At 42.9% G+C, this 20,094-nt stretch overlaps 1 protein-coding gene across 1 annotated transcript in view; it reads left to right on the forward strand.

The window, feature by feature from the left end:
- The window catches only part of HS6ST1 (heparan sulfate 6-O-sulfotransferase 1), a 198,818-nt gene extending 184,071 nt beyond the window's left edge, over nt 1-14,747 (forward strand). The window contains exon 2 of the mRNA XM_075716961.1: nt 14,039-14,747. Coding sequence (XP_075573076.1) covers nt 14,039-14,747 — 709 coding nt within the window. The remainder of the gene's footprint in view (nt 1-14,038) is intronic.
- The last annotated feature ends 5,347 nt before the right edge of the window (nt 14,748-20,094 follow it).

The following is a 20,094-nucleotide window of genomic DNA, read 5'->3' on the forward strand; positions in this document are numbered from 1 at the left end:
TGGGGTGCCGTCAGGTGGCACGCCGGCATCGCTGCCTCCGGCCCCAGCGAGGAAGCGGAGATACAGTCACTGATTCCTGTCGTTGTCCTCCCCCACCAACCCAATGCAATGAAAGTGCACTCGGGGCCTTGGTATGCAAGACGACAAACCTGGTGGGAAGGGAAGGGAAGGGAAGGGAAGGGAAGGGAAGGGAAGGGAAGGGAAGGGAAGGGAAGGGAAGGGAAGGGAAGGGAAGGGAAGGGAAGGGAAGGGAAGGGAAGGGAAGGGAAGGGAAGGGAAGGGAAGGGAAGGGAAGGGAAGGGAAGGGAAGGGAAGGGAAGGGAAGGGAAGGGAAGGGAAGGGAAGGGAAGGGAAGGGAAGGGAAGGGAAGGGAAGGGAAGGGAAGGGAAGGGAAGGGAAGGGAAGGGAAGGGAAGGGAAGGGAAGGGAAGGGAAGGATGGCAGCAGTGCAGAGAGCTGGCCTTTCCCTTTGGGCGGGGCCGGGGGCCGGGGGCAATCCCCGGCCGCGGCAGAAGCAGGGGGAGTACTCCCATTGCGTGCTTCCTTTGGAGAGGTGCAGAGGGGTTTCCTGAGTTGAAAGCGGTGCTTGGGGGAATTGCAATGTATGCTTTCAAGCGCATAATTAGTCTTACTTGCAGCAGAGCTGCAGAGGAGCTTGGTTGCCTTTCAGCCAGCTAGGATGCCTCCAGAGTCCTTCAAATGGAAGGCAAGGCAGTAACATTGGCCTGTATTTAAAAAAAACCAAAAAGCCTCTCAAGGATTTATTAATCAAAAAGCTGCTTTTCAAAATCACATTCAACACATTGCTGCTTTTCTGGTACTCCTAAGTGCTCCTGCTAGCCACAGTGCAAGGTATCTCATTTAGCACCCTTAGAAGCAGAAGGACCCAGGGTTAGTTAGGACATGATATCCCTTCTTCACAGTGCAGGGGTGCTGTCCCTGTGAAATACTCACTTGGTATTTCATTGGACCTTAAATTCACTCAGATTTGCTACCTCTTTCAGCCACGTACTGTATCGATCTAAGATATCACCCAACAGAGAAATCCCGTGGTTGTTGAAGTTTTGAAGGTTCAAATGTCCCTCTGAAGACCCAAACCACAAATCTGACCTGTGACTCCTGCAAGCGCAACTAAGAGGAAACAAGAGGATTCTTGTAATTAGAAATAGCTTTGCTATTCCTTGCACCTCTCTCGGCAGCGCCTGGGACAGGTCACTGTTAGAGACAGGATGCTGGCTAGCCTAGACGGATCAGTGATGGATTTGGAGCAGACCTTTCCAGCACTGCTCCGCTAATGAATTTTGCAGTCTTTGTGAGCTTCCTTAGTATGGCGATTCACTTAGGAGAGAAATTGTTTCTGTGACCTAGACCATCACTTGACAATTCCTGTTGCATATTTCTGTAGGCCTGTTTTAAATGAACTGTGGCTGCTGAGGTTGGCAGAAAGTACTAGTGCTGTTTGGTGTAAAATACCTGCACCTTGTACTGTGCATGTTACATATTTTCCTTTTCTTTAGGAAATGGTATTAACAAAAGTGTTAATTGAAGGCCAGCTCATGCTGTGTTGTTTTCAGGCTCACGCAAAACAAGTGGAAACCAAGAATTAACTTGCTGTTTTCAGATCAGTAATTTGGAAAAAATGAGTAATGATGCCCATGAAGTCTCCAGTTGTGCTGTCAGGAAGGGCTGGTATTGGTTACAGTACATAATGAATAGCACCCTCTCCGTCAGGCTGCAGCCCTTCCTGCCTACCTCAGCCCAATTTCTGCAGTGTTTTTAAAAGCAAACTCTATGCACTTTCATAAGTCTGACTCTGGATGCTGTGCCACATGCAGAATGCACTGCAACACGGGTTTCTTGATGGCCTGTGCAAGATCAGTTGCTTTTCACTGCATACCCTTTGATGGATTCGTTGCATAGAGCTTTTAGCAACGTCTTGATTTCCCAGGAAATAATGTGGTTTAGACAGAAGCCAGGCATCTTGTTACTCCTGCCAACTAGCAAGGGTATGCATATAGATGTTTGGTGTTTAATAATTGAACCTGGATATATCAAGGTTGGCAGCATGTCTTTCAGCTTTAAAGACAGGGCATTGTTACAGGAAAATAGGATGTTTTCCTGTGCTGAAGACAGATTTTTCTTCCTCAGCTAATCCTGGTGTCTGCAGCTGCTGTCTAGATATCACCTCCTAAAAGGCACAGAATGAACTTCTGAACATCTGTAACAGCTACATTAAGTGGCGTGGTTTATTGTAGAATTATGGATGATGATGGCTGGATTACTAAATTGTAAATCAATCAAAGGCGTTCTGATGATAGTCTAAACCATGAGAGAAAGACTCATGCAAGAGACAGTGATTTATTGCACCAACTGGTAACACATCCATCCCCAGTCATTTTTATTTATAATTATTTTGAAAATATTTCAACCCTTCATAAAAGTGAATTAAAAAAAGAAATCTGTAATGACGATAAAGTTTTGCTGCAATTAAAATTGACACTCATGCGCTGTGATTTCTGGTGATAGGAAAGTGGACAATAAGGAACTTAAGATACACAAACTTCACAATAAATTAGTTGAACCATTGCCTTTTTTCATCTTTTATGAGCAAACCAAGAGAGCTTTTTCCTCTTTATTCTTAAATCTGTTCCTTGGAAAGTGTCTCACACTATCTGTAGTTTTAAACCATTGGTACCCAGGATTTTGAATGCTTAGCAAGCCATCCATTTCCAAGGCATTAGCAACACAGACAGGATTTATTTCAATCTGTGCAGATGATTCTTTGATCCGGGGCTTGCTTAAGTGCATTCCAGTGCAATTAATTAGAAAAACAGTATAAGGCAGTGGCAACTCCAAGTGATCTTAAATGTAAAAGTGACTGATTAGTAGCTCTCCTTTCTTGAGGATTATCTGTTTGTTGCTTGACAGCATCTGCTATTCCTGAGCGAGGGAGAGTCAGTTAATTGAGAAGAGGGAGCTTTGGTACTCTTCGTAAGCCACTAATACGACTATTCGCAAGAAAAGAAGCAGTGTGGGAACCTCTCCCAGCACTATTTTTAAGAAGGAACTGGGTAAATGGTATTAGGATTAGTCACCTATCTCGTGCCATTAGTATGGCAGTATTTAGTTCACATTGAGTTTCTTTGCTGGCAGTAGTTGTTCCCTTTGCTAGCAGCCCTACGTGGCTCACAGGCAACACTCAGAGGAGCTCTTGGAAAGCAGTCCTTGCAACAGCTTGCACTGTGGCTGCTTCCAGGAATGGGTTGCACTGCTTTTTGTGGTTTTCTTTCTTGGGATGTCTTGTTTCTTGATGTACGCTGGCTGGCTGAAAGTTATGTTTACTTGTACATCCAGGACATGTCAATAATATAGTTTCAAAATTCTGTGCATCTCGATTCTGTTTCCTGAGTCTTCCCACTCCAATCAATAGAAGTAGCCATCCATCAGTTTTTGATTGGAACAAGACTGATCCACAAGCAACTCATGGGTGTCTGTGTTGCAGTTTGCAGCTGCCTGACACAAATATTGCATCCCTTTTGGCTGAGGCAGGCAGTTGCCAAGGAATTCAATTGTCCTGCATAAGTGATCAATATCTGCTCCTCTGACTACTCTTGCTCCCTTAATCTTCCTGTATGGTTTCTTTATAATTTAATCTTCTTCAAGGAGACATACTTCCTGTCTATCACGCTGTTACACTTTTCTTGAATCTTTCTTGAATCTCACTGCCAGTGGAGCTCCTCTGATTTGCAAGAGAAGCTGGCTTACGGTTCAAAAGAAAATGCAAACTCCAGCCTATCTGCTTTGTTTGCAGATGATTCGGATAAAATATCTTTCCATATTGCATATTACTTCTGCTTTCTTTTTGCACTATTTCAACTTGCTTCTGGTTTTCTTTTTTCTGTGCGGTAATATCCTTCTTGTTATTTCTTCTGCATCCTGAAGTGTGCAGGAATCAAATGCAGAAATCCTGCTTTATTAGGTAAAATATGCACTTGTTTTATTCATTGTATCCATCTTGACACCTGGGAAGGCTGAATCCCTGGCATTGTCTCTCTTCCCAGGGCAAAGACAGTACGAAGTTGTGCAGATTTCCATGCAGTACCAGTGCATCTCTGTCCTGATGACTTGGGGGGACTTAAAGTTCAGCCTCCCTGGTAACATGGCAGCCTGCACTAGCAGTTTATTAGGGGACAGCACTCTACTCCTGGAGGTAGAATGTTTTCCACTGAAACTATCTAGTGACAGGGTGAAAACTGCTGTCTTATGCTACCTATCCAGTGCAAATTGGTCTTTGACACAGAGATGAAAATTTCAGTGTCTCATTACAAATGTCTCATTACTCTTCTTCCGGGGTTGATTTGTTTCTTGCTTGATTCTAATGTGCCTAACATACAGGGAGAAACTAAAAAAAAATAGTGGGTACAGTACCCTACTAACAATTATTTTATAGTAAATATGGCTGTAATGTGTTGCTAGAATCTGTATTTTGTGTAATGCTAAAATCAATAAAAATTAAAGTCTCTGCGACAGAGCAAATAAGTGAAGGGAGTGAAGAAGTTTCATATGGAGAATGGCAGTGGTTTTTCATCCTGAAATTTCCTACCTTGATGACAGCAGGGGCAATAATAAAAGCAAAAGAATGCAAAGAACAGGCATGGGTTGCAGTCCACATTTCTACCGTCTGTCCTCTGCCAGCATTGATGTAATCCTTCTGGCAGTGAAACTTCCCATTGCAGTCCGTCAGCCATTCAGATGTGCTATTGATTCGTCGGTTTACTAAGGTCACTTAGGAATCACAACAAACCTCCTGAAACTTGGGAAAGGTAATAAATCAAAGGTATTTGATTTGTAACTTGCCATCATTTTTGGTGCCTTGCTTCAGCAGAAGACAGCAGTCAACACTTCCTAAGCGCTTGGTATGAGGAAGGTTATGATGGCAAAAGAAAGCACTTGTTTATAAATGGTGCAAGTAACATAAGCTTTTAATGGGTCCTAGAGGAGTCCAAGGCTCCAGAGGGCTCTGGAATACCTTCCTCTCCATCCCCATCTGCTTCCCTCACCCTGACCCCCACTTTTTTTTTCCAAGCCTTTGGCCAATTTTCATCACATCTGTCATTTTGAAAAATGAACTGGCGGTTCACTCCTAAGGTTCATAACATGTCATGTATCTTTTTTTAGATTGCCAGAGACAGTGCAACAGGAAATTCTCGTGCTTACACAGCAGCTCAATTTTCTTAAAAAGCAGAGATGTTGTTAAAACTCATAGTCTGTGTCTATTCTGCTAATTGGATATAAACCAGTCATGAGACAGGAGGGTGATAGGACCATACTTGTTTCCTAGATAAAAGCCTATTAGTAGTATATTGCTAACAAATCTGAACTGGGGCTGCATATGTAACAGTTTATTATGAACACAGCAAGTATCAGTACTGCACAACACTGAGATCTGAGGTAAAAGCGTACCCTCATTTCATTTATGGAGATAATGATCCTGAAAGTGTCCATTTCTGATGGTTTCAGAGGAATTAACACCCACCCATACCTGTCTTGATGCCACATTTGATTCCAGACATAAAATGCTCCCTTGTATTACCAGATATAGCTCATCAGTATGGAATAGTCTGTATCATACTGCCACTCCCAAGGTGGGTATCAAGGCTACATGTGTCCTCCCAGCTTTCTAACAAACCATGGTTTCACCCATCTACCCGTGGGGCTGATTTACATCCTTTGTACCTCCACTCCAGCTCTGCAGCCTTTGCCAATATAATTCAGAAGGAATATCTATGTAAAAGGAATATATACATAATAGTATTCCAACTATTGCTTTGTAGACCTACCTTTCTTTAAGGGTCAACTTTAAATAGAGACATCTCACATTGAGCTGTTACTGTGCTGCAGCCACTGTGGGTGCAGAGGCATGTGCAGACACACAGCATTATTGCTCCTGTCAGATTCCAAAATCAAGGCTGGATTGCTGCAGGGTGTCCGGATCAAGCACACAGATCTTTTCTGTGGTTTCATGCCTGCAAGTTTCTTCACCACCAGGCTGGAGAAGGCCCTTGCCATTGTGTTTGACTGTATCCGGTGTTTTTAAAGCTGTGACACAGAGCCCGTGCATGTCTTGTGAACACCAAAAGGGGAGCTTTTGTTTAAAGTTGTTCTGAGTGGATGGAGGGGTGGTTTTTCCTCTTGTGAAATGCCTGAGCTGCTGCTTGCTCTTTTGTCCCCTCCTTCACTGTCAGCTTCTGTTATCTTTCCTACTGCCTTTGCGAGAAAGGTGGGTCATGTTTGGTACACACAGGTACACACACACACAAGCTTCATGCTCCCTGGCTGGCACCGCAGCGTGACTGTTCAGGGTATGATGAAAGGCTGCATCACCAGGATTGTGAAGCATTCAAAATCCTCCACATTTTATGAAATACACAGGGGAAAAATAGAGGTGTGGCTTTTCATGCATGCCTACTCACTGTTAAATTACTTTTTTAACTCAGGGTTAAAAAGTACTGATATTTTTAAGTGTATATTTAATTAATATAACACATTTTAATTCCTGCTAAAAGATAGAACTCAATCCAAAAGACCAGATGTAGGTAATCTCAGGTTCATTTACGCTCTGAAATCTGGTACAGATCTACTTAGACCCTCAGCTAGTATTGTTGTAGCTGCTGGAATTAGAGTTGACTCTGTTTTTCAATTTTTGATCTGTTCTTCCCCAAGAGGTTTTTAGAATAGAATAGAATAGAATAGAATAGAACAGAACAGAATAGAATAGAATAGAATAGAATAGAATAGAATAGAATAGAATAGAATAGAATAGTTCAGTTGGAAGGGACCTACAATGATCATCTAGTCCAACTGCAATTCTCCTGGGCAGTAACTGTGAACTGGAATGGCAGCAGGTAAGGCTGCAGCCCCAAAAGCCGTGTAAATGTTGCCAGCTATAGAAGTGTTCTTTTTTTCAGGGGCTGCTGGTGCTTACACTCCATCCTGCGTTTCAGAGGGAGTTAGACATGTCATGTCAGTGAGGATCCAAAGCTCCAAGCACCCAGCAGGTGCTCAGATGCTGGGTTGCTAGGCCAGGGTCTTCCACAGACTCCAGAATCTGCTTTGAAACCCCTTTCTTGGGAATGGAGGAATATATGTTTGTATTAAACTGCATTTAAGCTATCCTGGAAAAACAGCCCTTCTTACTCCCCCATTGCCTTAACAAGAGCTGGGGGTGCAGATCAATTATTAGTGGTTTCTTGGAGCTGGTGTGACATGTGAGACTCCGCTTTACATATGCCTGAGATTAGGATAAGCAAGCGAGTGGTTTCTGAAGCATCTACACACAGGCAGGCATTCATATAGCAGCTTTTTGTTCAAACACTCAAAAATACAGCCAAATTGTGAAAGGGTGTCGCCTCCCCATCACTCTGCTTCCTTTTCAAGAAGGGGTAGCTGGACTGAAACACCCTGTTTTACATGCTGAAACCCACCCCTGCGTATTTAGAAACCTGTGCTTTGGATTGCATCCAGCCGAGAGAGTCTGTGAGAGTTTAATTTTTCCATTTGGAAGAAAGGCATGTCAATTTGTCTGTAGTACGAGGGTATTCTCTTCTGCCTCCAACTGCTGAAGCAGCCTGAGGGTTGGTTTTAGGGGTCAGCTCTCAGTGGGCTGTCAGCGGCATGGCCCAGGGATCGCTGCATCGGGACTCGGCCCATGGTGAAATCGGACCCTAGGAAAAGTCCCTGAGTGAAGATCTGGAGGGTGAGCAGAGCCTGTGGAATGGTTGGTTGTTACATTTCAAAACATCCTATCTTTTAATACAGCAGAGTCCCAAGAGCAGAGACCATCAGGCAAAACAAACACAACTGGGCCAAACAAACCCAGTTACCAAAGCAAGCACTGACTTGCTGTAAAGACACCCCCCTCCTTTACTGGAAAAGAAAACGCTGATGTAGGTGTTTACACAGCCTGCGTACTGGAGGATTGGCTTTGCTATTAAGTTCCTTGGCTTTTGGTGTTTTGTGTGGCAACCTTTATTTAAACATAGGGGACAGAAGAGACTTGTTTATTTTGTTTATTTGTTTGTTTGGGGTTTTCTTTCTTTTTCTATGACTTTTAAAGGGCTGAAGAGTTTATTGTGTGTGAAATGCAGGAAGAGTCTAAATGAACACCAGATGAGAGGAAACAGACTGAGGAAAATTAGGGCTATTTGCTACCAAAGGAAGTAATCATTGTACATGTATTAAATTCCAATCTCTAACTGAGAGTGTGTTTTGCTATGCAAGAAATCCTGACTGTAGAGTAGAAAAAAAAAGGGAATGCATGGAGTCTTCCCAAGTTTGGGCTTTAAAAGTGGTAAGCAGGGATTTGGTGTACTGGTGGTAAATAAGGCAGGAGGCAACTTTTACTGAAGCGAGTGCTGAGGTTGGCTGGAGAGTGTTCTGCACCCCAGTGTTCCTCACCATAGCGGAAGGTCATTTTGTGGCTCTGTGCAGAGGGGAGATTTTCATACATCTGTTATTTGTAGGTAACATTTAGTATGACTTTATAATGAGAATATAAACTCCTTATAAACTTTCATCTGCCACATTGTTAGCTCATCCATCATTAGAGACACCTGACTCACCTTTACTTATTATTTACCTGTAAGTCATTTCTGGAACTGGTCTTTTAGGATACACTGTCCATTTTCAGTGGAGATAACCATTACCTAATAATCCCTTTCATCGTCTCTGTAAGGTGAGGGTTTAAGTGATCATAGTAGGGGTGCTGACTGCTCTAGTTCTTCTTTCCTTGGTCCCTGCAGACTAACAGCAGAGCAGGTGCACATTTTCATTTCATTCGTGGGAGGCAAAATCACTTGTTGTTTTACTGATAAACTATTTACAGTGAGAGCCAGTATGAATTGAATAAGGACCCTCACAGGGAGGAGTGCGTAATACATGGGCTTGGCTTACAAAGATGCCTTAAATCAGCCCCAAATTTGACATTACTGCTTCTTTTAAACAAAACAAGAGTGTTTCTCATTCCTGCAAGCTGGCAGACACCCTGTTCAGTTCAGTTAATTCAGCAGGGACATAGAAAGATTTTTTTAAAATTATTTTTTTCTTTAGCAGTAGAAAAATTGTACCCTGGGGGCATGTTTCTTTGACAGATTGGGGTTATATGGTTGAAGCTGACCTATGCAGCTTCCTTCCCCTTCCCTCCTGGCAGGTGGGATGAAGCATGTATGATTGGAAGTGGCTATCCTTATTTTGCTCTTTATCTGATGGAAGGCCACCAGAGTAGTCAAGACGGACTTGTTATAGATTTTGCTTTTCCTGTGAGGGATGCTTGAAAGCTCAGTGAATAACCTGCAGAAATGAAAAATAAGATATTTTGGCTGTGTGGGAGGGAAGCATTTAATCACAGCGAAGAATAGGGGATTGCACAGTCAAATAAGCAGTTCTTGGCAGATTTTAGAGACCAGCAGTGGGAAGTAAGAAGGGTGTATCGAATAGTAGTGTAGGAAAGAATGGAAATGAACTGAAGAGAGATAATAGCACCATATTTAGAATCTGTCACTTTATCAGAATTATGTTGACTGGTTATTAGCAAAAGAGAAGGAATTGTTTTTTTAGAGGAAGAAGGGTTTCATTTCCCCTTCATTAGCTGAGGAATCTGCTGACAGGAATTAAGGCAGAATATTACTAAATTGGGGGCTTCAGCCACTCCCTCATGTCTGCAATAAAGGGTTATTTTTAACCCAGATCTGCTCACTGACTGCGTTTGCAGCATGGCCCTACAAAAAAAAAAACCTGCTGGCAAAACTAAGGCTGCTTTGTGCTGCTATGTGAGAATGGGAAGGAGAGGTCCGGGTGGGAATTCTGTAGGGCAACAGTGCCCCTGACGCCTGTGTCATGAAAATGTGCCTCAAGTTAACTATAGTCCTCTGACCTCAATCCATGCTGAAACGGGGGCTTTGCATAATCATTGGAGGAGGCGGTTCCTGCTCCAAAAGATGTTATGTTTTGAATTGCCAAAATAGACAAAGGAGACATTGTCAGCCCTTCACACATGGGAAACAGAGGCAGAGAGAGAGATTTGTCTGGGGCACATAGGCTAATTTTGACAGAAGGGGTACTTAACGCTCAAGTTTCCTGAATTAATTTGTGTAGTACAACTGCAAGATTGCCCTTCCTTTCTAATATTGGGGTTTTTTTCTCCCTGAAACTTCAGTTCTAATACAGGGTTATTTATCAAACACATGATTTCATTTTGCTCTGTTTAATAAATATGTTAGTGATTCTTTCCTCAGGCAAAACTGTGCAGCTTGCATGCAGATCCAAGTTGCAACATTGAAGCTGTAAATGCCCCAGGGAGCTTCAGGTGGATTTTCACATTGGGACTGCCAGGGACAGTAATGCAAGGAAAGGCAGAGGTGTGGCTTCAGCTTCTGCTTTTCTTTGTCCTCGTGGGGATCACAACCCCATGGATATGTAGAAGGGGAGCCTGCAAGAGCAGTAATGCTGTTCTGCCCAGCTTCACATGGGAAGAAAAAGAAAAGAAGTATCTAACTAGAATGTCCATTTTTCTTGCTCAAGCTTGTTAACTCCAGGAAGGCCAGTGAGATTTGGCATTGCATGACCAAACTGAGGCTTTTTGGGTTTTTTATGAGGCAGTATTGAGTGGAACCATCTGGGCTAGGAGAAGACCACACTTATGAGATGAGCCTTTAGGAATATTTAAGTTAAGTAGCTGTCTGGGGCACCATGCTGAAAGGAAGGGCACTCACAGCTGCATGTATTTTATGGGTTTATTTTATCTCTGATGACAAAAGAGAACTTACTAGTCATGTGGTTCCTCATAAATTTCAAACCACTGCTGACAAGTGGCACTGCCTGTGTTCTCAACCACACTGGTGCAAAGTTCCCCCGACTCTCTGGCTTATGATGTTAATAACGATGCTGCTAACAGATGATGCTTTAGAGAGATATCTAACTTTTCTCCAAACTTAAAAGCAATCCCCAAGTTACAGTTTGACAATGGAAGCTTCAGTATCTTAAGAACCTTGGTGAATACTTCCATGGTCATCCATCTAATATCAAAGTGGCTCACCTCTCCGGTTACTGAGGCTCCACTCTTCCAAAAGTCTTCCAACTTTCCTGAGAGCTGAGTGAATCTGCATCTCTGAAACCAATATCCTTCTAGAAAGTTAAATACAGGTTTGGGAGCATAACTTTCAGTATGTCAATGGTGCACCTCAGCTTAGGCAGTTTAAACTATTCTTTTGCATTGCAGTCTCTGTTTGGTTTGTTTTGGTTTTAATTTATGCCCTTTTGGGGGGCAGCTTCCTAAAGTACCTCAAAGGGCCTCGTTCCATTGCCCGTATTTCAGTTTCCAAAGATGTGTCTTCTTTCCATGTTAGGAAGCCAGCTCCCCTCCTGCAAGCACGTTTCTGTGTGACAGACCTGGAAAGGGGCACATCAAATTCAGTATAATTTCAAAAATGTAGCCTATTTTACTATGCTTTCTATTCACCGAGATGAATCTTAGAGAGAGATCGCACATGGTAAAATACTTACCAGTGCATCACCTCAACTAAAATAATAGCTCTTACAGTGCAGGTGTGAAGAAAGAAATACTTGCTCCTTAACCTTATTTCAATCCATGTCCTCTTGAAGCTGTCTCTGTTTCAATGCACCCTAGAAGCTTTGCATTATATTTATTAATCTGATTTACTAATAGACTCCTAAAGTATAAACAGAGAGAGAGGAAGAAAAGACGAACTGGACTTAGGCTTACAGCAGTCAGATTTATGCCAGCTCTGCCACAGACACCCATTTGACTTTATGCACATCATTTAATATTTGTGGTTCCCCTGTCTACAAAATGCAGATAATAATTCTTCTTTTTTTCCTATCCATACTTGTATAGACCACAGGTTTGGACAGGAATCAGCTCCTCCTGTATCTCTGGATGCCTCACAAATGAGTCCCTGCTCTTAGGTGAAACTTCTAGTTGCTTCTGTAAGCCATGTAATAATAATTGGGCTTCAACCTGTTTCGGGAAAAAATGCAACCTTTGGATTACACTGGTGTAAATAAAAAGTCCACTACAGTTCACAAGTCAAAAAATGCTGGTAGTGTTTAGCATCAATGTCTGTTGCTTGAACATCTGGCATTCATCATTGCTTTCCTTTTCCTTCCACTGTCATATTTTATCCCCATCTGGTAGAGGTTTCTCAGCACTGTCTATATAAATTATAGCTGCATCTCAGTCTGGGTAGTCAAATCATTACAGGCTGCAATGTAAATGAAGGAAGAAGAGGTAAATTTAAGGGAGGTGTTTCTCTTACACATTCTGCTCCTCTTCTTTCTCCCCTCTCCCTGTACACAGACAGTACTAGACAGTATTACTAGACAGTGCGATACCCCTGCTATGAAGAGAGATGGAAAAGTTTCCAAAAATAGCAAATGTTTTTACCAGCCCTAGTTCTGAAGGCAGAAAGCAGGAGAGGAGTTGGAGCCAGACTGGACACCCACTGCCATTGTTGGAAAGACCAAAATATACTGCTTTGGAACAACCCTTCAGCAAGTTAATAATAAATTGGGAAAGCAAACATTCCTTAAAATCAGACTTCCTGGGCAATGTCTTTGATGTATTTTCTTAAAATTAAATTACTCTTATTGCAGTAATTTAGGTTCCTGCTAGGAAGAATACTATTGAAGGTGCTAGGTAAATATGGGTGTGTTAATATTAGCCCAAAGCAGAATTTTTTTACTTTATTTTTTCTCAAAAAACTGTGCATAATGGCCATCACTTTCAGCTCTTCCAAGCCATGCCACCAGGGCAGTGAGCCATAGCAGCATTCCAGAGATGCATTTCTGGTGAGGAAATGAATCCACCACCACCCCTACATGGTACTTCCAGTAGCATGCGTGCGTTACCCTGCCAAAGCCAGGTGCTCCCATTTGCACAGTGTCGCACAGCCCCATGCGCTGGGAGCACATGTGGATTTAATTCCCTACCAGCTTTAGCAACTAGAGAAGGTATTTCCTTGTTCTAGAAACACTTGGAAACACCACAGTTCCAAGCTACTGGCAGTTGGTGAAAAAAGGCCCATTTCCCTCTGTCTGAAGAGGGTCATTGCAGACTGCCATCGCTATCAATCCCAGAACTTTATCCAGGCTCAAGGTGGGCTGAAGCTGGAGTGCCTCTCTGTACAAGACAGCTGTCATGTTTTCAGTTCAAGGGATGGCTTGTATTGTTGGGGACTTCATTATACTTGAACAGCAAGAATGACCCGTGTCGCTATGTGTGTTCCTCCTGATTGTCTTGCGTTTTCCTCCTTTTTAGTCTTGTGTATCAAAAGTGTGTCTTAAGTTTGTTTGAATTGACAGCAGATTAGCTGAAATGAGAACAAACTGTTGCTACTATTGCTTGTTGTCAAGTCTTGCCTTTTCTTTCTACAAAGCATATTCCATTCCTGATTTCCTGTTATTTTTCACTTATGTTCCTGTGGTGTTATCCTGCTACTTGGTGCAGACTTCCAGATTGCAGCTCAGCAGCCAGATCGATCAAGCAGTAGGTGTCCTGGTCAGCATCTGCACAAAGTGAAAATGGTAGGCCCAGCTCATAAACAGAGCAGTGGCTGGGCTGACCTGCAGAGCAAGTCCTGGCTGATTCAGAGGGCGCATGGTCATGTGAAAGGCCAGGTAGCCCCTGAAGTCACAGCTGCTCTCTGAAGTTGGTAGATGAGTTGAATCCTGATGATTTGTTCTGACATTGCAGCCTGTTGCCGGAAATGGATGTCCTGGTGAAAGTGTTACTACTTGGCAAGACTAAAATGGTGGGCAATGAGAAAGAGAAACATGGGTCTAATGTTGCACAAACTACTTTGTGTGAGATACTGCAAGAAGAAAATAATCCAAGAGTACCGTGCAATGGATGCTGTGATGTTGATTTTCTCTTGTCTTTTTGATATCTGCACTAGCTCTCAGCTTGCCAAGCATCTTTCTTGTTACTAGCAAAATATTTATTTTATTTTCTCTTCTTCTTGTAGAAAATTTTACTATATCACGCTGCTGAGAGACCCCGTATCTCGTTACCTCAGCGAATGGCGTCACGTCCAACGAGGAGCTACCTGGAAGACTTCCTTGCACATGTGTGATGGCAGGACACCAACTCCTGAAGAGCTGCCGTCGTGCTATGAAGGCACGGACTGGTCAGGCTGCACACTGCAGGAGTTCATGGATTGCCCATATAATTTGGCCAACAACCGCCAAGTGAGGATGTTGGCCGACTTGAGCTTAGTGGGCTGCTACAACATGTCTTTCATCCCAGAGAACAAGCGAGCACAGATCCTGCTGGAGAGCGCAAAAAAGAACCTCAAAGACATGGCCTTCTTCGGCCTGACAGAGTTCCAGAGAAAGACTCAGTACCTGTTTGAGAGAACTTTTAATCTGAAATTCATCCGGCCCTTTATGCAGTACAATAGTACCAGGGCAGGAGGGGTGGAGGTGGATAATGACACCATCCGGAGGATTGAGGAGCTCAATGACTTGGACATGCAGCTCTATGACTATGCAAAGGACCTCTTCCAACAGCGCTACCAGTACAAACGGCAGCTAGAGAGGATGGAGCAGAGGATAAAGAATCGGGAAGAGAGGCTTCTTCACCGGTCCAATGAAGCACTTCCCAAGGAAGAGACCGAAGAGCAAGGACGCTTGCCCACTGAGGACTACATGAGCCATATTATAGAGAAGTGGTAGCCTAGGCAGACTTTTATATTAATGATATTCTAGGATTTCCATATAAAAGATCATGGAAGTAAAATTACAAAAACAACAAAAAATATTTTATTTAAAAGCAAGTCTGTAAAACAGAAGATAGATTGCTTCCTTAAGCATAGGGTCTTTTTACTGTTTCTTACAAGACCGCTGAGATTCTTAAAAAAAAAAATAAATACATAAAAATAAAAAAAGGGTCAGCATTATAATGCAGAGGTAAAAAATGCACAAATGCAGTTACCCACTCTTAAGGCTAAATACAAAACAATGTTTCTTATCCTCACAATTCAAACACAAATGGCAGAAGTAGGATTTTTTAAACCTGTTTATCCCCTGAGCATAATCATATAAAGATACATAATTAAAAAACAAGGAAACTGAGGGGTTTTTTTGTGGGTGTTTTTGGAGGTAGGATGGGAATTGCATTGCTTGTAAGTAAATAATAATGGTGACTAAGTTGAGGATGTGCTCTCCTGTCAGGCTGTGATCTGAGCACAAGGGTGGTCACTTTGTTTCAGCTGGCAGCCACTGCCAGAAAGTAGAGCACCATAAAAATAAAAGAAGATGACAAACATTGGAGGATGAGAAACATTAAAGCAAATTGACTATGGCCTAGGATATGTCCTTAGCACAGTGGTTTCAATACATTGCACTGGTATCACATACACATACGCAACTTCATCACAAAAACAATAGGGAATTCATGTGCAGAGCTCCTAGATTCGTTTCACATGCAGGTCCCAAAACAACTTAAAAGCTGATCAAACTCCACATAGGCTCAAACATGCACTCACATGCCATCCTGTCACCCTACACAACTGCTGCTCATGCCTTCATCAGTATTATGTGTTAACAGCACATGAAAACCCTATTCCCCATACTAAAAAAAAGGAAGAAGTAGTTAAATAGCAATACTCCCTCATAAATCTGCACAACAAGTTCCAGGAAGACCCTGCAAATAATCAGTCATTAATGGCAACATGATCAGGGGGTGATTTTGTTTTGTTTGTTGCTATGTGAAATACTGAACTAGAACAAGCATACAGACGTACCCATATCTGTATTTTTTCAGTTATTTTTACTTGCTTTTTTCAAGAGACAATGGGCATCAGCCTGCTTCCAGTGAAGTCACTAGAACTGATTTAAGAGGGAACAGGATGGGGCTCTCTTCCAGAGCTGTGAAAATTTCTGACTATGGGTCTGAATTAATTATGAGACAGTGCACATTGTCTTTTGGCAGAGTGCCTGTTCTGCAGCTCTTACTTTAAATGAACAAGCTGTGTTCATAAAACTGGAAAGCGGAATCGTGGATAATGTTTTTTCAGTCTCAGACCACTTTCAAAGCAGAACTCTTTTAATGCTGTTTTTTAGGGACTCTCATAAGTTTAATCCTCCAGTATGGTGACAGTCTAACCAGGTTCTGCTTACTGACTTTTGAGTCATAGAATAACAATGACTTCTCTAATTTCTCTTCCCACTCACCAAATTAAAGTATGGCTTATTTTCCTGCTGTTGCAAGCACTTCTTTGTTTGGCTGGAAGCATGGAAATGAAGCAGTTTTTGCCTATTTCATGTCTCACCCCGCTATTACTCAGCCTGTAAGACCTGAACCAGCTATTGTTTAGGGTAAACTATGAACCAAATGGAATATGATTTGATTTTCAAAGGCCATGTTAACTGCAGATCGAATATGGCATTGAAATCACTGGAGGAGAGGCAGAGCGCTGATGCACTCAGCTTTAGCATGCCATTTTTACAGTGTCCCTTTCCCATCACATGAATCCACTGAAGTGCTGCTTGGTTTGTATTTTAAATCGCTCTCTCCGTCTCTGTACACAGTTTCCAACAGTTTCAAATTCAGACTGAGTTTTGCAAAAGAGGTGGCTGCCTTAAGCAGAGGAGCTGCCTTGTTTCTTCTGTGTACACCCTGGGGGATACACCTTGCTTTTGGAGATGTTCTTCCCCAGAAGAGTGAAGATGACTAAAAACTTAAGAACAGAAAATACAAACAGCACTTTGGGCTCAGATACAACCCTGTTACAGCCCCAATCCAAAGTCCACCGAAGTAGAAGGATGTTTTTCCTATTGATTTCAGATTAATTTTGATCAGGTCTGCATCCTGGTGCTGTAAAGTGCCCAAGCCCATGCTCATCTGCAAGCACAGTGGGATGTTGTTACACATGCATTTGGCTGGCACCAATATTTGCTAGTGTTGTCGCTGTCTTTAAGATTCTGCCACACAATGGCCCCTGTTCCCAGAGATGTGTAGCTTGGCCATAAGCGTTTCCTCCTAGCTGAAAAGTGGGAAGCAAAATGAAGCAATTTTCGGTTGTTGGCTTGGGGGCAGAAAGTATTACAAATCCATTTGCTCATCTCTGAATTCCACGACTTGGGGGGGAGCTATGTCTGCTAGTTCCCAGCGCTTTTATGTGTTGCTGTAACTAAAGAAAACATTTATATTTTAAAAATGCAAGTTTACAGGCTGTTTACCCACAAAACCAATACACAGGATATAAAAGGCAACTGTTTTACATGCACAGTTTCCAGCTTTCCCCAAAGGCTTTTCACGGAGCATCCTGTGTTATGGATCCATAATGCACAAATGGTTCCTGCAGCTAATCTATATTCGAGGTGCACATCGGCGCAGCTCTGGCAGGGCCGTGTGGTGAATGCCCAGGCCACGTCTGCATATGCCAGTGCTGACTGCTGAGAGCCATTCTGCACCAAACGCCAAATTCTGCTATCATCTACCAAAGGGCGACAGTAAATGGGACTGTGTATGGTTAGGACCGGCATAATTTGGCCTGGTTTGCCTGAGTTGTTTCTGTGTTCTGGGCTCTGAGTAACCAGCTGGATTTTAATGGATCTATCTGCAGCGTTCTCTAAATCAGAGCCAGCCTCTGACCCTAGGAGCGTGTCAGTAGAAGACCTTGTTCCAACATTTTCTTTGTAATATATTACAGTAACAAGCAAAAGAAATGAAACTATCTTGAAAACTGTCTTGTTAACAGTTTCACTTCAACCCACAAAAGGAGGGCTGACCTCAGCTTAGCAGTGAGGCAGAAATTTCTAGATTCAAATCCTGCGCCCAGCAAATGCCTTAGTTGCTCCACCTGTACATTGGGAATAACAAATTTACGGACTGTAAAGAGGTACTCCAAGGTATGAGAAGCATAGGGCACTTTGAAACAGATCTAAGTATAGGAAATTAAGAGAGTGACCCAAAAGCCATTGCTCACCCTGGCTGCTGTGCTGGTCTGTTTATGGCTGTAGGCCATGCTTTAATTTATTGTAAGTGCTGTGTGCTAGAGGATGGGCTGCAGGACATACCTGGCACTATTTTCTTCCTTTAGTGGGTTTAAGGGAACTTTTTTAACATAATGTGAATGTAGTTTTTTGTGATTTATATGTACCACAGTTTGAAGTGGTACAATTTCTTTCATTTTTAGGACTGATTATTTGATGCTACAATAACATGAAAAATGTATATGTAGTTTTAAAATGAATGGAGAACAACGGCTTAAAGGCACTCCGGCAGAAGTAGTGGCCAGATAGTACGTTCTTGTTCAGTATGTGCCCCTTTCTTCCAAAATGTTTTTCCTGTGACTTCCAGATGCACTGAGACCTTCTTCACTACATGAAGTGTTTCTTCATGGGGCCCATCAACACATCATGATCCAGGTCAGGACAGGCGAGTGCTAGGTACAGTGAGGCCAGGTGCAAGGTTGCGACCTGTCTCTTACTGGAGTTGGTGAGGCAGTTTCCCTTGAATTCAGATTTTACCTGGTCCTCTGACATGTGGATGCTTGTCCATCCTACAGTGTTTCTGCCATGGTTCCAGGGACACCCTGTGAAAAGCCTCACAAAAGCTGGAGCTGTCTAAGGTGTTTCTAAGGGTTTATACAGTCAGCAGTGTGAGCGAGCATTTCGGACAGGCAGCTATGTGGTAACAGGCCAAAGATGATGGCTCTTAGCCTCTGCTGTCTTACACTGTGCTGGCCCTTGCACATCCGCAAACAAGGATGATGCTCTGGCGATTTCCCAGCAGACTCCAGTCCTGCTTTGGGAAGGTGGAAACGCCAAGACATGCTGCAGTGCTAAGAAGGAGGAGGTCTTTTTTGCTTTTAGTCACCTGAACAGTATTAACTTCACTGCTTGGTAGGTGTTGTTGCTGAAGAAAACCTTTTATTGCTCATTTGTCTCATCCCAGCTAGCTCTGTTGAAGGAGTTTGCCACCTACTCCAAAGTTTCCCACACAATCAGATGCCACCATGTACTGGACCCAGGTAACAAAATACGGGATTGACTGCTAAGGTTGCAGACCCAGGCTGTCATGGGGTTCAAAGTCATGAACAAAAAAAAAAACCCCTCTCGCCAAAGGATCAGTGTGAGTTTCTGGCTTGCCTGAATTTCTCCCGTCGTGCCCAACATTTTGGAATAAATGGGGAGCACTTCAGGTTAATGTTTTTCCCACCTTATAGTCCTTACTTGCTTACAAAACTGGGATGGCAATGGAAACAGCATAAAGAAGATCCCAACAAGCTTTTGGATCCTCTCTCCCAGGGCTGTCATGTAGGAGAGAAAGGGCAGTGCAGTTGCTAAGAATATGAGCAAGGCAGAATGACCACCACAGTGGCAGTACGGACAGATGTCATTTAGGAAGTTTTCACTCTGAGCCCCTCAAATCACTTCACAGACCACTGAACAGCCACAGAAGGTAATGACCGTTACAGAACAGGGCCTGACCAAGATTTATATCCTGGGGTTAAAAGCTTCTCACTGATGTTTAGAGTTACTCAGACCCTCCCCTATCCCATAGAATTTTCCAAATGTCACAAAAATGGGTGACACTACAGGAAATTTCCAACACAGACTATGCTAAGCATTATATTTCCAGGGCTGTATCTTGGAATGCAACTCACACTATCTGCTTGATTCAAATCACAGGGCTGGCTGCATTATCTTTTTGTTCTTGTTTTCACTAATATTAGCGGATGATGTTCCAGTGGCAGAAGTGAATGCAGGATTTGCTGCCTGGTCAGCAGTAGAGCCAAGCCTTTAAAGCACAGGTCAGTTAGCAGCAGTTCAGGTAAAACAGCGAGCAGCGGAGCTCGTGTCTGCACACACAATCTGAGCTATCTGTGGCTGTTTGCTTTGCCCCATCTACAGGAGTCCTGCCAAGGTGAATGCAGTCCTGATAAGCACGTGGGTATTAAAGCCTGTATTGTCCCAGCTGCATGTAGTTTTCTCTGTAATTTTTAGCCATGCAAGCTGAAAAAAACAAGATTTGCAATTGAATCTGTCTCATCCCTCAAAGCCCCACAATTCC

This window comes from Pelecanus crispus, chromosome 9 (genome assembly GCF_030463565.1).
Source record: "Pelecanus crispus isolate bPelCri1 chromosome 9, bPelCri1.pri, whole genome shotgun sequence".
In the NCBI taxonomy this organism is placed as follows: domain Eukaryota; kingdom Metazoa; phylum Chordata; class Aves; order Pelecaniformes; family Pelecanidae; genus Pelecanus; species Pelecanus crispus.